A 19,189-nucleotide genomic window follows, 5' to 3' on the forward strand; every position below is an offset into this window, starting at 1 on the left:
TCAGCAAATGTCCCGTTTGGCTAAAGTGGATTAGCTGTATATGGAGTTGAGGTTAAGCAGTTGCTTTTAGTTGGTCAAGTATTTATTATTATTAGTAGAGCCAAGTTTTAGTAAATAACCCAGTTATTACCCAGAAGTACCTCCTCAAAAGAGGAAATACCAGAGATCAGATTTTATAACATCATTGTTAGTCATCAACATAAAAGTATCCAAAGTTCTTCTAATCAAAGAGGATCCCAAGGCTGCTCTTAACCGTGAGCTCGGCTGATATACCAGTTTTAACACTCTACAGAGGGTGCACACTTTACCCACAAGCCGTGATTCCCATTCTGCCCGGGGTTCTAGCCTCCGCATTGATCACTACCAAGGTGACCTAGCAGGGTCTCACTACGTAGCCTTTACAAAGATTTCCTAGAGGTCATAGCCGCCCGTTAGGTTTCTCCAGTTTGATAAACACAGTACATCTCCCCAAAGGAAGGGTGACTAACAAAACCAAATCAAAGAACCTCTGCAACCAACCTCGGCAGAGCAAGTACTGTGCCCGGACCCCATTGATGGCCCTACGGCGAAGCCAACTACTCCTCTGGTTCCTCTAATTAATCAGCTAAGGGCGTCCCATTCCACCCTCATGGTTGCACTGTTATCCCGGGTTGTCACTCCCCAAACAGGTCCTTATGGAGAGGTACTCAGGAAAGAGCCTGAGCCCCCTAAAGTAATCACAAGGACCCCATTGGGATAACATCATCGTATCATAAAAGATCACATCATGTTCATTGATTAAGTTTAAGCAATAGCATAAGCTAACCATAATTAACCCAAAAAGGTAAACAAGGGTAAGGGAAATACAAACTAGTCAATCCTTAGGTTTCAATAAAGTAATGCGGGACGGTGAATTATAAAAGTAAAGTAGGACATGATAGGTCTGAGGACACTTGCCTTCACCAGGTGGTTGCTCAGGGAGGTCTCCAACAACACACTCAGGAACCTCGGACTGTTCGTTGTCTAAATAAAGCGAGCATGCATTCAGTACAAATGAACATCACACCAAACATGTACAAACATTGGAACACATCTTAAAAAGACACAATACTACATAAGGGATAATGAATTCAGAGTATAACATGAACTATAACATAAATTAACTTCATTTGAAAATAGATTACTATTTCCCTAAGTGTTATTTACAAGTACATAATCATAGATCAATTTATTTTATGGTGACCTAAAATTTAGAACAGAGATGAACTTATGTATTACATATTATTAATCTCACAAGCTTAAACAAGTTTAAATCTCTAAGGTTCTCCTTTTATTTATTTTATTAAATAAATAAAACATACATCTACATTAGTTCATATTCAATCCTAAAAATTAGAGTGTGCAATCAGTAAGTGAACCTATTTTATTTAAATAGAGAATAATTCTATGAACATTTTGCAATTTGAATCACTAAATTTGGAGTTCATATGCAAAAGTTATGAAATAAACAAGTTTGGGAATTCAAAATATGAAATTAGGGCCAATTCTGTGAATATTTAAAAGTCCAGGGCTAAATCTGCAAGAATACAGGGGCCTGCGCGCAAAAACCAGCGACGGCAGGTTGATTTCCAGTAAACCGATGGTCTCTTTAAGAAAACTACCGCGCGAAGGGGTATCGGGTGAATCTAACCGTCTGATCTAAAACCAACGGCTAAGATTAGATCTGCGACAGAGGGCGCGCGCGCGAGCAGGCGAGCGCTGACAGGCGGGCCAGGGAGTGTCAGCGACAGAGGGGGAGAGCGCGCTGACCGAGCGGGCCCAGCGCCAGGGGGTTTGGGCGCTGACAGGCGGGCCAAGGGCGCCGGGTGTGCGTGCGCGAAGCGGTACCCGCGGTCCGGGCCGTGTGATCAGGATCAGACGGAGGGGATCAGACCGGGGGAAAACAGACGGTTGCGGGCGGCGCCGCTCCTCTCCGTGGCGGTGAGGTCGCCGGAGTTGAGGCAGGCGTGAGCTAGGGGGGGTCCGGGGTCGCCGGGATTGGATAGAGAGGTAGAGGGCTCCACAGCGTACTCAATGGCGGGGAAGGGACCATGAATCCACGAGCAGAGAGGGGAGAACGGCGGTGAGAAAGCCTCGGGCGGACCGGAGAAACTCCGGTGAGCCATTCCGGCCATGGGGAGGGGGCTTAAGGCGCGCTAAGGCCTGTGCTAACTTCAGTAGAGGCAGGGGTGACACAGGGATCTACTCCGGGGAACTAGACCGGGCTAAATCGACCGGCCACCGTGCGAGGACGGCGGACCGCCGCGGCCAAGCACCAGCGAAGGCAAAATTGGCCTAGCACAGGTCGCAATAGGGGAAATTGGGCACGGGGACGGGTGTCTCACCTCGGGGCGAAGCTCGGGGAGGCTTGGAGCGGTCTCCGTCGAGCTGGATGGCCGGGAACACGAGCGCGGGTCTCCGGCGGCGGCTGGCGGTGTGAGCAGAGCGCGAGAGAGGGTGAAGCTGAGCGAAATGAGGCGAGGGGTGTGCGCGGGGGCACTGGCGGGGCTCTAAGAAGGGAGCTGGGCGCATGGGCGGGCGTCGTGGCCGAGAAATCCGGGGACGTGCGCGAGTGGGCACGCGCCGGTCCACGGCGAGCGCAGAGGGGGCGGAACTGACAGGGCAGGCCTACGACGCAGAGAGAGAAGAAAGGGGTGCGTGGGGCAACGGCTTGGCGACTGATGATCCGGGCCCGCGAGACAGAGAGAGAGAGCGAGAGCGTGCGGGCAAAGGAAACTGGCGCCGACAGATCGGCCCCACTGGGCAGCGTGCGAGAGAGGGAGGGCGCGCGCGAGGGAAAACTGCCGCTGACAGGCGGGGTCCGCCTGTCAGACGGCGCGGGCGCGCGACCGCACTGGGCTTAGAGGGCCGACTGGGCTACTTTCCCTTTTTCTTTTTCTCTAGATTTTCTAATTCTTTTTCTATTTCTTTTTCTATAGAGTTTTCAAATACAAATTTAAACTAGGTTTCAAATTCAAATAAATTCAAACTTGTGCAACACATCAAAGAATATTTTAAGCTCAGCATGATGCAACATGTCATGACTCATAAGGTTTTGACAAAAATAAATAATTAATCTCCACTAGTTTAAGCTATTTCTAATCAAAAGGAAAAAGGGAGAAAGAATCTAGAGAGAGAGAAAGCCGAGAGTGAGAAAAAGAAGAGTAAGACATGATTTTGGGTGATAATTAGAAAGAAATTTTATACCCCCAAAATTAGGGTGTTACAGTACCTAAGGTGGGGGACGAAGGCTACGACTCGGACGAGGTCGCCCAAATTAGGCACTTTAACTCCCAAGCCACAACTATACTCCTCGCCTCCTTGTGTCGAGAGGAGTATAATAAGGTGCAAGTGTTAAAGAGCGCCAAAGAAATTTGGGACGTGCTCAACGACGCACGAAGGGGATGAGGTGACCAAGATCACCAAGCGCGAGACGATCGAGGGAGAACTCGATCGATTCATCCTCAACAAGGGAGAGGAGCCACAAGCGATGTACAACCGGCTCAAGACCTTGGTCAACCAAGTGCGCAACCTCGGGAGCACCAAGTGGGATGACCATGAAATGGTCAAGGTTATTCTTAGATCACTTGTTTTTCGTAGTCCCACTCAAGTGCAACTAATCCGTGGAGACCCTAGATATAAACAGATGTCTCTCGAGGAGGTAATTGGCAAGTTTGTGAGCTTTGAACTTATGATTAAAGACTCCAAACATATTGTCAACTTGGAGCAAGGCGCCACCTTTACACCCGAGGTGCAACCCGTCGCATTCAAAGCGACGGAAGAGAAGAAAGAGGAGTCTACATCAAGTAGGCTTCCAATCGACGCCTCGAAGCTTGACAATGAGGAGATGACGCTCATCATCAAGAGTTTTCGCCAAATCCTCAAGCAAAGGAGGGGGAAGGATTACAAACCTCGCTCCAAAAGGGTGAGCTACAAATGTGGTAAGCCGATCATTTTATCGCTAAATGCCCAATGTCTAGTGATAGTGATAGGGACAACGACAAGAAGGGGAAGAAGAAGGAGAAGAAGAGGTACTACAAGAAGAAGGGCGGCGATGCCCACGTGTGTCGGGAATGGGACTCCGATGAGAGCTCCACTGACTCCTCCTCCGACGAGGACGCCGCCAACATCGCCGTGAACAAGGGCCTCCTCTTCCCAACGTCGGCCACAAGTGTTTCATGGCGAAGGACGACAAAAAGAAGAAGGTACAATCTAGAACCACCCCCAAGTATACAACATCTAGTAATGAGGGTAGTTCTAGTGAAGACGAAGATGATTTACTTACTCTTTTTGCTAACCTCAACATGGAACAAAAAGAAAAACTGAATGAATTGATAGGAGCCATTCATGAGAAGGATGAACTCTTGGATAGCCAAGAGGAATTCCTTATTAAAGAAATAAAAAACATGTTAAAGTAAAAAATGCTTATGCTTAGGAAGTAGAGAAATGTGAAAACTTGACTAAAGAGCTTAGCATTTGCCATGATTCAATTACCAGTCTTAGAAATGAAAATGCTAGTTTAAATGCTAAGATTGATAAATTGAATGAGTCAATTTCTAGGCTTAGGACTGAAAATGCTAGTTTAATTTCTAAAGCTAGAGAGTTAGATGTTTGCAATGATTTTATTTCCTGTCTTAGAAATGAGAATGCCATATTACATGCTAAGATAGATTAATTGAATGTTTGCAAACCCTCTACATCTACTGTTGATCATGTTACTATTTGTACTAGATGTAGAGATGTTAATGTTGATGCTATAAATGATCACCTCACTCTTATTAAACAACAAAATGATCATATAGCTCAATTAACTGCTAAAATTAAAGAGCATGAAATTGAAAATGAAAAGTTTAAATTTGCTAGAAGCATGCTCTATAATGGAAGACGCCCTGGCATTAAGGATGGCATTGGTTTCCAACAGGGAAGCAATGTCAAGCTTAATGCCCCTAAGAGATTGTCCAATTTTGTTAAGGGCAAGGCTCCCATGGTTCAGGATAATGAGGGCTATATTTTATATCCTGTTAATTATTCTGAGCATAAAATTAGAAGAATTCATGCTAGGAAACCTCATAACATTTCTCACCATGCTTTTATGTATAAGAATGAGGCTTCTAGCTCTAGGCATTCTACACATGTTAAAATGCCTAAAAAGAAAACTCCTGCTGCATCAAATGAGCATAACATTTCATTTAATAATTTTGATGTATCTTATGTTTTAACTAACAAATCAGGCAAAGTAGTTGCCAAATATGTTGGGGGCAAACACAAGAGCTCCAAGACTTGTGTTTGGGTATCCAAGGTGCTTGTTTCTAACGTGAAAGGACCCAAGACTGTTTGGGTACCTAAGAACAAGGCCTAAATTGTTTTGCAGGTTTATGCATCCGGGGGCTCAAGCTGGATAATAGATAGCGGATGCACAAACCACATGACAGGGGAGAAAAGAATGTTCTCCTCCTACGAGAAAAACAATGATCCGCAACGAGCTATCACATTCGGGGATGGAAATCAAGGTTTGGTCAAAGGACTTGGTAAAATTGCTATATCACCTGACCATTCTATTTCCAATGTTTTTCTTGTAGATTCCTTAGATTACAATTTGCTTTCGGTTTCTCAATTATGCAAAATGGGTTACAAGTGTCTTTTTACAGATTTAGGTGTTACTGTCTTTAGAAGAAGTGATGATTCAATAGCATTTAAGGGAGTGTTAGAGGGTCAACTATATTTAGTTGATTTTAATGAGAACACAACTGAACTCAACACTTGTTTGATTGCTAAGACTAATATGGGTTGGCTCTGGCATCGCCGACTAACCCATGTTGGAATGAAGAATCTTCACACGCTTCTAAAGGGAGAACACATTTTGGGACTAACAAATGTTCATTTTGAGAAAGATAAGGTTTGTAGCGCATGTCAAGCAAGAAAGCAAGTTGGCACCCACCATCCACACAAGAATATCATGACGACCGACATACCGCTTGAACTACTCCACATGGATTTATTCGGCCCGATCGCTTACATAAGCATTAGCGAGAGTAAGTCTTGTCTTGTAATTGTGAATGATTATTCTCGCTTCACTTGGGTATTCTTTTTGCAGGAAAAATCACAAACCCAAGAGACCTTAAAGGGATTCTTGAGACGGGCTCAAAATGAGTTCGGATTAAGGATCAAGAAAATAAGAAGCGACAATGGGACGAAGTTCAAGAACTCTCAAATCGAAGACTTTCTTGAGGACGAGGGCATCAAGCATGAGTTCTCTTCTCCCTACACACCTCAACAAAATGGTGTAGTGGAGAGGAAGAATAGAACTCTACTGGACATGGCAAGAACCATGCTTGATGAGTACAAGACACCAGACCGTTTTTGGGCAGACGTAATCAACATTGCTTGCTACTCCATCAACCGGCTCTACCTTCACCGAATCCTCAAGAAGACATCATATGAACTCCTTACCGGTAAAAAGCCCAATGTTTCATATTTTAGAGTCTTTGGAAGCAAATGTTTTATTTTTGTTAAAAGAGGTAGAAAATCTAAATTTGCTCTTAAGGCTGTAGAAGGCTTTTTACTAGGATATGACTCAAACACTAGGGCATACAGAGTCTTCAACAAATCTACTGGATTAGTTGAGGTTTCTTGTGACATTGTGTTTGATGATACTAATGGCTCCCAAGTGGAGCAAGTTGATCTTGATGAGCTAGATGATGAAGAGGCTCCGTGCATCGCACTAAGAAACATGTCCATTGGGGACGTGTGTCCGAAGGAATCCGAAGAGCCCACTCAAGCACAAGATCAACCATCATCTTCCAACCAAGCATCCTCACCTACTCAAGATGAGGATCAGGCTCAAAACAATGAAGATGAAGATCAAGAGGATGAGCCACCTCAAGAGGAGGACAATAATCAAGGGGAGATGAATATAATAAAGACAAGGAAGATGATCAAGAAATACAGGGTCAAAGACCGCCACACCCAAGAGTCCACCAAGCAATTCAACGAGATCGCCCCGTCAACTCCATCCTCGGTGACATTCATAAGGGGGTAACCACTAGATCTCGAGTTGCACATTTATGTGAATATCACTCTTTTGTCTCCTCTGTTGAGCCATACAGGGTAGAGGATGCACTAAGAGACTCGGATTGGGTGCTGGCAATGCAAGAGGAACTCAACAACTTCACGAAGAATGAGGTATGGCATTTAATTCCACGTCCTAACCAAAATGTTGTAGGTACCAAGTGGGTATTCCGCAACAAGCAAGATGAGCATGGTGTGGTGACTAGGAACAAAGGCCAACTTGTAGCCAAAGGTTATTCATAAGTCGAAGGTTTGGACTTTGGTGAAACTTATGCACCCGTAGCTAGGAAGACGACTTTGGCGATTCTGGCGAGGAAGACGACTCTGGTGCCATGGGCCCACCAGTCGGTTGGCGTGAGCGTGAATAGCGGGCGGTGGCCGACAGCCGGGCCCCGCACACAAGTGAGTCCGGCCGTGGCGACGTTGGCTGGCGAGGAGAGAATGTGTAGTGGGCCGAAATGGTTAGGAGCTGGCCCAAATAGTGTTTTTGACCTTTTCTTTTTATTTTCCCACCTTCCTTTCTTCATTTTCAACTTCACTTTAAATTCAAATTTAATTCAAACTTTTTTTTGTGGTTCTTCCTTACAAATTAGATTTGTGAAATTAGGGTATTAACTCTGGAGTTATTTATTTATGTATATTATTTACCTATTCATCTCCTTTATCTTTTCTGCACAATTCTAGAATTTCCTTTTAAACTTTAAATTCCCATTTAGATATTAATACATTTTTTTACTCTATTTTTATATCATCACAAAATGCACACAAAATAAAGCCTCGGCATGATGCACAATTTAATTACTTTTACCAATCCTTTGTTTTTAAATGAGGTGTTCACATGGGATGATAATTAGAGACACACACATATATAAAGGAAACAATTTCTCCTTTTATTCTTCCTTACAATTTGGGTGTTACAAATCCTACCCCCTTAAAAATAATCTCGTCCTCGAGATTTGTAAGAAAAAAAGGATTATACCAAGATTGGTTTGTAATTGAAGTTGTAGTTTCTAATTGATTCAAAAATTAAGAGACTCTCTTTTTTTTAAATACAATTTAGCAAGTACTTAGAAATGCATGGGTATCTTCTAGTTTAGACACACAGTTAGGTAAGAAGAGAGATGGTCAAAGTGAGGTTAGGTGATGGTAAGAAGAACTTAGTAAGGGAAGACTCCATCGAAGGTGGTAAATCTTGAATCATCTCGAGATCTGATTTGACTCCTATTCTTCCATGTCGAGGTTGATCTCCTCCTTCTTGCTCTTTGGTGTCTCCATCCGGGTTTGGGACAAGAGGCTAAGATAGATCTGTTATGTAAGTCAAGTTGTTGGGTATGGCCTTATCTTTTGTACCAGCATTAAGTAACTTACTCTAGATTAGATCATAATAGATTAGATAAAAGCTAGATTAGATTGGATATGACTAGATTAGACTAGTTAAAATCTAAATAATTTTTTTTATTAGCTTATGGTTGTTATTCTAGAGTGGGATAAATATGCTGATTAGGGCAAGATGGATCCATAAGGATAAGGTAGAATCTTTTGAGGTTAGTTAGATCTATTAGGATGAGATAAAATCTTTTCAAGATAAGATGAATCCATTAAGGTAAGAGAGTCTTTTAAGATAAGATGGAGCTATTAGGCTAGATATATTTTAATTAGGATAATCTAGGTTGTTTAGTTATCTTATGAATTTTATTTATTTACATTTATGCATATATGTATATGTAGATGTAATTGTGGACATTACTCCACAACTCATCCCACTCAATCAAAGATCCAAATCAGCCAAGTATCATAAGAACAAACATTCAAGCACATAGATACCTAAAAAATAATTTTGTTTTTTGTTCCTAAGAGTAGGTCTCCTATTCCTAAAGGTCACTTTAAGCACATGATTTCAAAGTGTGAAATCCACATTTGTCTTTAGAAAGAAAAGGTAAGAATAATCAGAGTAAGCGGAAATAGATGAGAAAAGATTAAGGAAAGTTTTGGAAAGAATCATAGGAACTGAAATGGTCCAATTTGGAGTTCATATGAATTTTCTACAAATTAAACAAGTTCTAGTAATTATTTTTGTATTAAAAATGCATTTCTGATTTATTTTCTCTGTTTTTCGAGTTTTCTGAACTGCGCCTCAATTCCCAGAAAGGTCAGGGGGTCTAGCGCAAGATTTTCACAGACACAGACTACTATACATTAGACTGCGGGTTGATTTATCAATACTAGAAGGGCTCTTTTGCTAATACGTCCCGCGAAGGGGTATCGACCAACACGGGCCACCCGATCGAGTCTGGACGGACGCGATTAGATCCCCATCGAATCAAACGGGTACGCAATGCTGATCCTCGGATCTAGATCCGATGGCCAATATCCTACGATCCCGAGATCCGACCCTAACCCTCCGATCACGATCCTACTACCGAGATGAATTTAGCGAAAAGGGCCGCGTGTCGCCTAATCTCCACCGCTCATCCTTGAATCTACGACTAGGGAACTTCTTCCCCGACCGAGGTCGAGCGGCAAAAAGGCCCAGGTCGCTCGTGGAGGCGCGCTCGCCGGTGACTGGCGTCACCCTCCCTGGTGACCAATCCATGGATTGGACTAGCACAAAGCGGTAAATAGGACTGGGCGAAAGTGTACGGCGTGTCATACCTATGGCTTGCGCAGACGTCGAGGCTGGTCACGGCACAGGGCGGGTATGCGGCCGAGCGCCAACTCCGGCGAGGAATCAACAGGCACCGAACAACTCCAATCGTCCGAGACTGTCGCCAACACGCGCAGATGGCGATATCAATCTTCACCCGAACCCGAGCAGAAAGTAGAGGCGCAGATGGTAGTGTAATCGGATTTGGCAAGTGGTAGTTTCATGGGTCGCGGCGGCGCGTTGCCGTGCATGATGGGAAAGGGTCAAAGGGGCGAGTTCCAGGAATATATAGCGCAGAACTCAATGGAACAGGCAGGGATCATTCGGGTCGCAACTGAATCGCTACGGATGCGGTGGGAGGTCCGCGCCGAGGAGGTAGCCGGGAAGTGCGGAATCTGTTGCCGCATCCGCGATTCTGGCGAGGAAGACGACTCTGGTGCCATGGGCCCACCAGTCGGTTGGCGTGAGCGTGAATAGCGGGCGGTGGCCGACAGCCGGGCCCCGCACACAAGTGAGTCCGGCCGTGGCGACGTTGGCTGGCGAGGAGAGAATGTGTAGTGGGCCGAAATGGTTAGGAGCTGGCCCAAATAGTGTTTTTGACCTTTTCTTTTTATTTTCCCACCTTCCTTTCTTCATTTTCAACTTCACTTTAAATTCAAATTTAATTCAAACTTTTTTTTGTGGTTCTTCCTTACAAATTAGATTTGTGAAATTAGGGTATTAACTCTGGAGTTATTTATTTATGTATATTATTTACCTATTCATCTCCTTTATCTTTTCTGCACAATTCTAAAATTTCCTTTTAAACTTTAAATTCTCATTTAGATATTAATACATTTTTTTACTCTATTTTTATATCATCACAAAATGCACACAAAATAAAGCCTCGGCATGATGCACAATTTAATTACTTTTACCAATCCTTTGTTTTTAAATGAGGTGTTCACATGGGATGATAATTAGAGACACACACATATATAAAGGAAACAATTTCTCCTTTTATTCTTCCTTACAATTTGGGTGTTACACTAAATGAATTGGTATTAATGTCCTGGGACGGAAGTCCCGTTCTACCGTAACTATAGTTTCTTATATTCTGTGCATGTGCATCTTTGTTCTTCTTCTACCACTTGTTCGTTGTCGTGAGAAGAGAAACGACAAAAATATTGTAGGTGACGAAAACGTGTTCCACAAAAGTTCCCCACACCACTCGTCTTTGACAAGGAAGAAAGTTTGGCAGCTAGCAATTGGCCATCACGAAGGGGAATGTTTTTTTTTATTGTCCCACCCTCCGAGTACAAGTTGTAGAGATGCGCAGATACGTGTTGCACGAAGAGAAATACTTGTTCTACAAAGGCCTTGAGGTGTGTTTGATTCAGCTGTAGACTTTTGAAAAACTGATTCTAGCTGTAAACTACAGAGAATTATTGAAAAAGTTATTGTAGCTATAAGCTATGAGGACGCTAGCGCGAGATAAGTCGTGTGATTGAATAGATTTTGTTACAGTGTGATGGATTGGCAACAAGAAATGAGGGATGCTGTCCTATCCTCTGGAACGAGCCGATTCAATAGAATGCTATCATTGACAAGGGGTAGTACGCCATGCCATTGGAGCCCTACGGTCGAAGCGCTAGACCCAAGCGTTATGGCTGTAGTCATGCCCAGTCCAGCATATACATGGTACCAGTCCAGCACATACATGGCAGTCTATACGAGTATCGTGTATGGTGGTGACATCTAAAACAATAGGGGCTCATTTGGAACGCAGGAACATGAATGGTAATTATGGTATAGAAATTTCACGGAAATTAGTTCAAAAACACAGGATTTAGGAAATTTTACTTTGTTCCGAAGGGGGGCCTAGATGTTACGACTTCGTTCCAAACATCAAATCAGGGTTAAAGAGATGTTAAAGGGGAAATTACATGTGAACAGACAATATGGATATTAGGCGATAAACAATATTGAAGGGTCGACAAGAACAATGTACAATGGTTCAGGAACAACCTCTAGAGTTGGACACAGGAAGACGGTGACAACTCTAGTCGCCAGGTGAGAGTCAAGCTATGAGTTAGGTGGAGACCTTCAAATAGAAACTAAAACGGTTCCATCCTATAAATAATGACAATTGGTTAATGTTTTCAAAATTTTCAATATAGGAATGAGGAAAATTTGGGATAGAAGGAGGATTTTATGTTAGACTAGAGGAATATATAGATTTTTGATAGAAAATTTAGCTCCGGTATCTCTTTGGTTGGAACTATAGATTTTGATAGAAAATTTAGCTCGTACAAGATACGTCCCTGAAGCTCGTTCTTATTAGCGTTTGCAGTACGACGGGGCGCCACAACCAAACGAGTCTTGGACGTACGCCGGAACGAAGCGTATATACAAGCATTTGGATCTCTTCAAGGTTTTGCCTTATACTACGTTTGGTTTCTTCAGTTTAGTTATTAAAGTAAACTGTTTGGTTAATGACTAAACGTAACTAAAAAGTATTAATTGGTGCGAATAATAACGGTATTAACTCTACTAAGGCCTTGTTTGGTTTGGTGTGACTAAAATTTAGTCACTTTTAGTCTCTAAAGAAGTAAACATGGTGACGGTGACTAAACTCTAGTTCTTTTAGGTGACTAAAAGGGAATAAAGTAATATTTTTTTACCTTATTTGCCCTCTTTACTTTCTTCTTGTAGCAAACATCTACTAATTAATAGGGATAATACAATCATTATTCACAACAATTAATGATTTTTAGTGCGGTTTAGTCACTGGAACCAAATGGGTACTTTAGTGACTAAAGGAACCAATCAGAGCCTAATTAGTGGTTGCCTGCTACACCGATAAAGAGAAGAGGATGAGGTAAATATTCTATTAGTCTCTTTTAGTCACCTCCTTATTAATTAATGAACTAAAATTCAATCATACCATGTTAGTCACTCTTTTCACTTTTTTAAAAACTAAGTGTTTAGTCACTCTTTTTAGAAACTTTTTGAGCGGCGACAGAGCAAGCATTTCATGATACAAGTCATCGTACCCCCTATCGTTTTCGTGGCTTGCACACGAGGATGACTGGACCTGGTTGATGAATGGCGAAACTTCCGATGACGCGCATTGTGGTCACATTCGACATGGCATGTCCGACAAGCGAGAGCAACGACCAACTACCCAACAAGACTTTTACAACTAAATTAATTGTGGCTAGACACGAAACTTCGCGTCATAGACTAACGTCGACGACACGATTTCTCTGCTTCCGCGTAACTCACCGACGGTGGTGTCCATATAAACTGCACACACGAACCAGGCTCCCAGCGCAACGTCATCCAAGGTCACACTAGCAATAATGCCTAATAACGGCGTCCGCGCCGTGGCGACGCCCGTCGCGCGAGAAGAGCCGCTCCTACGGCGGGAAGACGACGCAGCACCGCCGAAGGCCGCCGGTGGCGATGGGCAGCCGCTCGACGCGGGCGCCCGTGACGCCGGCAGCTTCCCGTGGCTGCCAGCCGCGGGCGTCGTGTACCTCACGCTCAGCTCCGCGATGGCCCTGCACCGCTGCTGGCCCGACCCCGGCGACGTCGCGTTCGTCGTGTCGGCGTACGTCGACCTCGTCCTGCTCTTCTGCTGCCTCCGGAGGTACGAGCGCGCGGAGCCTGGGTCGCCGCTCAGGGAGCGGCTCAAGCTGGCGGTGTGGCTGCTCACGTCCGCGCTGACGCTCCTCTTCTCCTATAAGGTCGCCGCCGTCATGCCGGCCGCCGTTGCTGCCATCGTCTGGCTCATGGGTCTCACCACCATCTGCGGTGGCTTCCTCGCTTTCTTCTGCTTCCAGAAGAAGGCGTGACTTTCGCTCTATGGACAGAGAGAGAAAAATGTCGGAGGTTGACGATGGACAAGATTACCGGGTTATCAAAATTTTATTGGTGATAAGCAAAATTTTTTGCACGAATTTATAGAAATGACTCAGTTTGTCTATAATATCTTGTAGCTATTATCTAGACATTTAAGAAATGAAAACAACACATGAGTCAGCCAATCGAGGAATGGAGGGAAAAAAAATTAGTGCAGAGAGCAACTCCAATAATTCTTAAACAAGAACTTGCTAAAATCATATTTAACGAGTTGCTAAATAGCTACCGGGACTTCGGGAGTAAAAAAAATCTTAGTCTTCAATAGTTACTTATATTTAAGAAGTAGTTCGATTTTAAAAGTTAGAGTTGTTTAAGAAAACTATTGAAGTTGTTGTAAGTGCCATGAGAGAGCCTGAAAGACCTATGTGAGCTATCTGGCTTTTAATTTAGGCCTTTGACGGGCACCAATTTAAAAATGGCTAAAATTTTCGACCGAAAACAGATCTCACCGCACGAAAATCGGATTTATTGGGGAACAATATGCACGATAAAATGCTTTCTTTCGGTAGTGAACATTCAAATCATTCCACACACATGACAATATGCATGGAGAATGATATGCATGTCAAACATTTCAGCATTCACACTCCTTAAACCAAAAATTCATAGCAGACTACATGTGCAAAGTTCAATATTTAGACACCACAGTTTATCACTCTGGTGAAAAAAATATCATCATAGCATATGCATAGGAGTCTACAAGTTTTGCATGACTGTGGTTCACAAGTTTTAGCCACAATCTTTATGAAAAACACTACAAAATACATCTACCATCAGCTTCTATGCATCTCTTGGCTTGTAAGTACAGCCAAGAGGATCAATTTATATGTAGCACCAAAAAAAGAAACTGGAGAATGCTTCAAAATATTTGTGTGTCACCAATTATCAGTCGCCACGGTTAACCATGCACTACTAGAATCAGCGACTTTGCCGAGTACCGCAGGCGCTCGGCAAGACCAGAAATGCATTTGGTAAATTAGTTATTGAGTGCTACATTTGGCAAAGAGTACGCGGTAAATGGCTATTTGTTGAGTGCCAAAAAAACACTCCAGAAAACAAAAATCGAGAAAACCCTGAAAGAATAGCAATCTTTTAATAGGGGAGGTACCCACCAGCGAGCGTGTGATATCCTCTACCACTCCACTTCTACCTTATTTGTGTCTATATTACGTTTTTCTTCTCCTCGTATTGAAACAAATCGAGTGTAAATTAATTATTTTAGACACTAAATGAATTCAAATGAAAAACTTATCAACTACAAAGTTGAATAACTATTTAAAATCAACAACTTTCATTTTAGTAGTTTCTTCATCCAAGGTCGTTTACAACATTTGAATTTTAAATCTGAAAACTTCAAACATAGTTTTCTATGACAAGATGTTTTCAAGACCTACACCTTTCATTGTAGTCGTTTTTCCATCCGAAGTCGTTTGAAAATTTCATTTTTTTGAATTTAGATAGTTTTCGTCGACAAGATGACTTAAAAATAAAAAAAATTACCAAATACAAAATTCTATAGTTTCTCAAGATCTACAAAAGCTTATTTTCATTGTTTGATCATTTATTTAACCAACATAGTGGTTCTAACATTGTTAGGTAGTGATGGGCATTACGATATCTAAAAAATACTTGATAAAGAACGTTTTTGTTTGTCACTCGATGTTGGAGTCTTGTTCTCAAATGCTATGAATTAAGAACAAGGCAACACAAAAGAAGGTTAAATGATCAACGTCCTTCGTCCTTCGAAGCATTATTTCCCTTGGGATATAACGATCTTCGGACGAAGGCTTTGAAGGTCATACCTTCATCATTACGGTATATGAAAGTGAAAATGAGAAACACATGAAATACGAAAGGTAGCATGAACATTTATATATCATTATTAGCTCATTTATACTTTATTAACATAGAAAAATAGAAATGATATTAAGTTACAAGTGTACCTTCGGCTTGAAAGAAAGCAAAAGTACAAGCGTGACGCAAAAGCAAATGCCAAGTCAGCGTGAACAGTACGGGACCTATTTATAGGCACGGGTCGCAGCCCATGCGAAATTACATCCAGGCCCTTTGCTTTTAATGATAACTCTATAGTAATTTATCGGGGCCTAGATAGTCTTTTCCTCTTTAAGTCGGTTTCCTTTTTCCAGCCAACATGCCGAAGCTTCCTTGCGCACAGCTTCGGCTTTATTCCATCCTTCGTTCTCCTTGTGTTTCTTCCTTTAGCGATTTTGACTTCGAAGGTACCTGCTCATGTATTACACTCCAGAAACATTGTCAAATCACGTTTTTGAGGACCTTCGGAAGTCGAAGGCCTCCCAACACTCGATAAAAAGCTTCTGTCGAGTGCTAGATGGTTCTACAAAAGCTACTTCCTCTTCAAAGTTTTTTTTGTGTGTGTGTATGTACACTATGTTGAATCTAGTGTGTATGAAAACACGTGAGGTGAATATAGCAAGCAACGTGAACACATTTATTTAGTATAAAGAGAAGCGATGATGAACAAATGAAGCTAGTGGTTAGGTAGAACTACTCATGAGAGGACACGTGTCCACACTTCTATGCTCTTAGGAAAGAATGATATTGAAGAACTTCAAGGTTACAAGATACGAGCAACATGAGAATTATGCATGGAGAAGGAATTTTTCTGCTATCTACTGGATGTTCTTTGTGAGAACAATATCTTTATAATCAATGTTGCGATTGAATAACAATTGGCAATATTTTCATTTTTCTTTATGAGGAAAATAGGCCTATACTCATTTGAAGAATGGTTTTAGTGATTGAATGATTACCAACATAATCGTTTGGAGTAATATTACTTGCTAGTATTCTTGGATATATTCAAAGGATGCACAAGTGTACCTATCCTAAGATAAAGTGGCAATCCGGATGATCAACACTTCAAACAAGACATTACAAGACGTGTAGAAGATCTACATGTACATGGAAAATGTCTAAGACACAAGATAAAGAAATCCATGCAAAGACAAAAATAAATAAATAAATCATGTTGTTTGGTAGCATCGAACGTATCCGTTAGTGCACCAAATGAACCACTAGACAACATTAGAATTGTGTGAAGTAGGGCAATCATATCCATGTGCACTAGACAAGCATGCGGGTGTGCACCAAATCCTAAGCACCAGACATGTCTAGTGATGCACCAAATACTGAAAGCTCTCTTATGGGTTTTGGTGGTTTCGATGATAACCCAATTAAAGAACTGATATGTGTTGCTAATTGTCGAACCTCTCTGAGTGGATCGCGGGTGGTCTGGCCACCTGGCATGGACGGTCCGCGACACAGATATTTAGCCCACTTTCCAAACACGCCTTTGAAAAGATTTTAACTCTCGAAATCGGAAGCGTTGTTAGTCCTAATGCATATGCAACATCTAAATGCTCTATGAGGCACTAAGTTTCACACAAAGAATTATTATTGACCCATCTTAATAATGTGGTTATGTAGCCTACTAATCCGATCAATTTCCTTCTCTAAACACCTTATGACCGGCAATCATTAGTACTTTTGCAAGCCACACTCGCATATCGTTCTTAGCTTTAGGTTCGTTTGTAGCTTTCTATTTATGTTAAACTCATAAGTGCTTAATGACTATGACATAATGAAATTGCACAATCAGTACTATGATAGCATAAAAGCTACTCCATACTTTTCTCCCAGTGTGGGATGCACTAAAGCACATAGGTCATCACCACTTCCTCCCGCTATGCAGGACAAGCTCTATGCCAACTTCAACTCCCCGTACGAGTATACATTTCAGACTTTACCTGCCATGCGGGTAATATCTCAAACTTTTCCCGCTATGCGGGTAGTTCCCTCGAAGGGACATAAATGCCAGGATTGGCTCATATTCAATCATCAAATTCAGAAATGAATCCGAAATTATGTAACAAACATGTTTAATCCAACGTTGGTCAAATCAAATATGCACATTACTTATCACAACTCTTACAATAATGACTGAAACAAAAATAAATTCTTCTTTATAGAGAGTGCATAAAAGACATTTCTTAAATTGTACTTCCATATCACTTTTATGCCATTGACGAAACTTTATCATCTTTTCTTGGATTAATAGCTAAGTACTTTCTTTTCGTTTCAAGCGATTCTTTAAGGAGAACACAATCCCCATGCAATGACCTTCTCTTTGAGTCACAAGTGCCCAACATATTTTCTTTTTGCCATCCTTGAGAGGACAATAATCAACAATAATGCTCATTAAATTTGAAATCAGTATGTTTTATTCTACATCACCGTTGGGCAAAAATAGAATAAAACGACATTGTTCTAAATTAGTTCCACATCACCGTTGGGCAGAATTGGAAATAACGTACTCAATCATCTTGAAAATATATGATTACTTCTCAATCAAATTCTCCTGTTGGTTCGAATTTAATTAGAAGATAATCATCATCATCGCAGCTAAAACATGAAAATACATTTTTTTTCTAGTTTAAGAGCACTCTTTGATCTTTATCTATTCTCTGAAAATTGATCACTTTGATGCAAAATTTACCAGAGACTTAAACTTTGACCGTAAACTCATAAAATTATAATATTGTTATCATCAACGTTGGTAAGAAAATAACAATGCCATAATTAACTTTGAACAAATATCTTTCTTCTCCTTTAATTAAATAGAGAATAACTTTGCAGCAGATACTGTAAATATTCTATTTTTCTAGAAGCATTTTCTTTACTTTTCTATTATTTGAAAATCAATCACATCGATGAAATTTTTTCCAGATATTTAACTTTAACAAACTCAACAAAATGCATCTAATTTACTTCTAAATAACAATAATCTGTTAATTATCTCTATGTTTTAAAATTAAATTCTTCCGTTGGTTCTAACTTAATAGTGAAACAATAATTTTAAATAACCAGCGGCAACTTAAAATAACTTTTATCCAAAAGCAAATACTTTCTTATCTGTTCCCTAATCAAACTATCCCGTTGTTCAAATTTGAGTAGAAATAAACATCAAAATTCAATAAATAATTGCTTCTGAAAATAAAAGTTGTATAACTTTTCTTTTCTTTATTTTAAACTAAAACTGGCCCAAAAAGACCAATTTGGTCCATTAGGGTAAAACCACATTTCTTTCCTTTATCTTCTCTTTTATCTTTGGAACAATTGGATCTATACCATTAAAAGATCTAAACTTTAGATATATACCATGGACCCCACATGTCATTGACTCATGTGGACTCACATGTAAGTGAGATAGTAATGGTATGGATTTAAAGTGGTGATCTTTTAATGGTATGGATCCAAATTTCCCGCTCTTTTCGTGCACCTGTGATTCACGGGAGCAAGCAGAGGGGGCGTAGGGCCGATGTGTGCACCTATTGACTTTTGCGCATTGCGCTGCAGCCTACAAACTATGACATTTTTCTTTCATTTTTTATTAAACCAAACAGCCACTTTTCTTTCCATTTTTTCTTAGATTCGTTTGGCTCGGCAGCAGCTACCGCTTTGACCGGATCGTATCATGCAACTCTTCGCATGCGGGTGACTGGTGAAGAAATA

The 19,189-nt window shown here is 41.4% G+C and overlaps 1 protein-coding gene across 1 annotated transcript; it reads left to right on the plus strand.

Moving 5' to 3' along the window:
• Nucleotides 1-13,055: 13,055 nt before the first annotated feature.
• On the plus strand, nucleotides 13,056-13,761 carry LOC100275437 (uncharacterized). Its single transcript, NM_001149509.2, has one exon. It carries the CDS (start codon nucleotides 13,075-13,077, stop codon nucleotides 13,567-13,569), a length of 495 nt encoding a protein of 164 aa, NP_001142981.2. The 5' UTR covers nucleotides 13,056-13,074; the 3' UTR covers nucleotides 13,570-13,761.
• Nucleotides 13,762-19,189: the final 5,428 nt, after the last annotated feature.

Source organism: Zea mays, chromosome 5, assembly GCF_902167145.1.
Source record: "Zea mays cultivar B73 chromosome 5, Zm-B73-REFERENCE-NAM-5.0, whole genome shotgun sequence".
Classification (NCBI taxonomy): domain Eukaryota; kingdom Viridiplantae; phylum Streptophyta; class Magnoliopsida; order Poales; family Poaceae; genus Zea; species Zea mays.

Coding starts and splice junctions, on each gene's coding strand:
- LOC100275437 (NM_001149509.2), top strand. CDS start 13,075: ATGCCTAATAACGGCGTCCGCGCCGTGGCGACGCCCGTCGCGCGAGAA.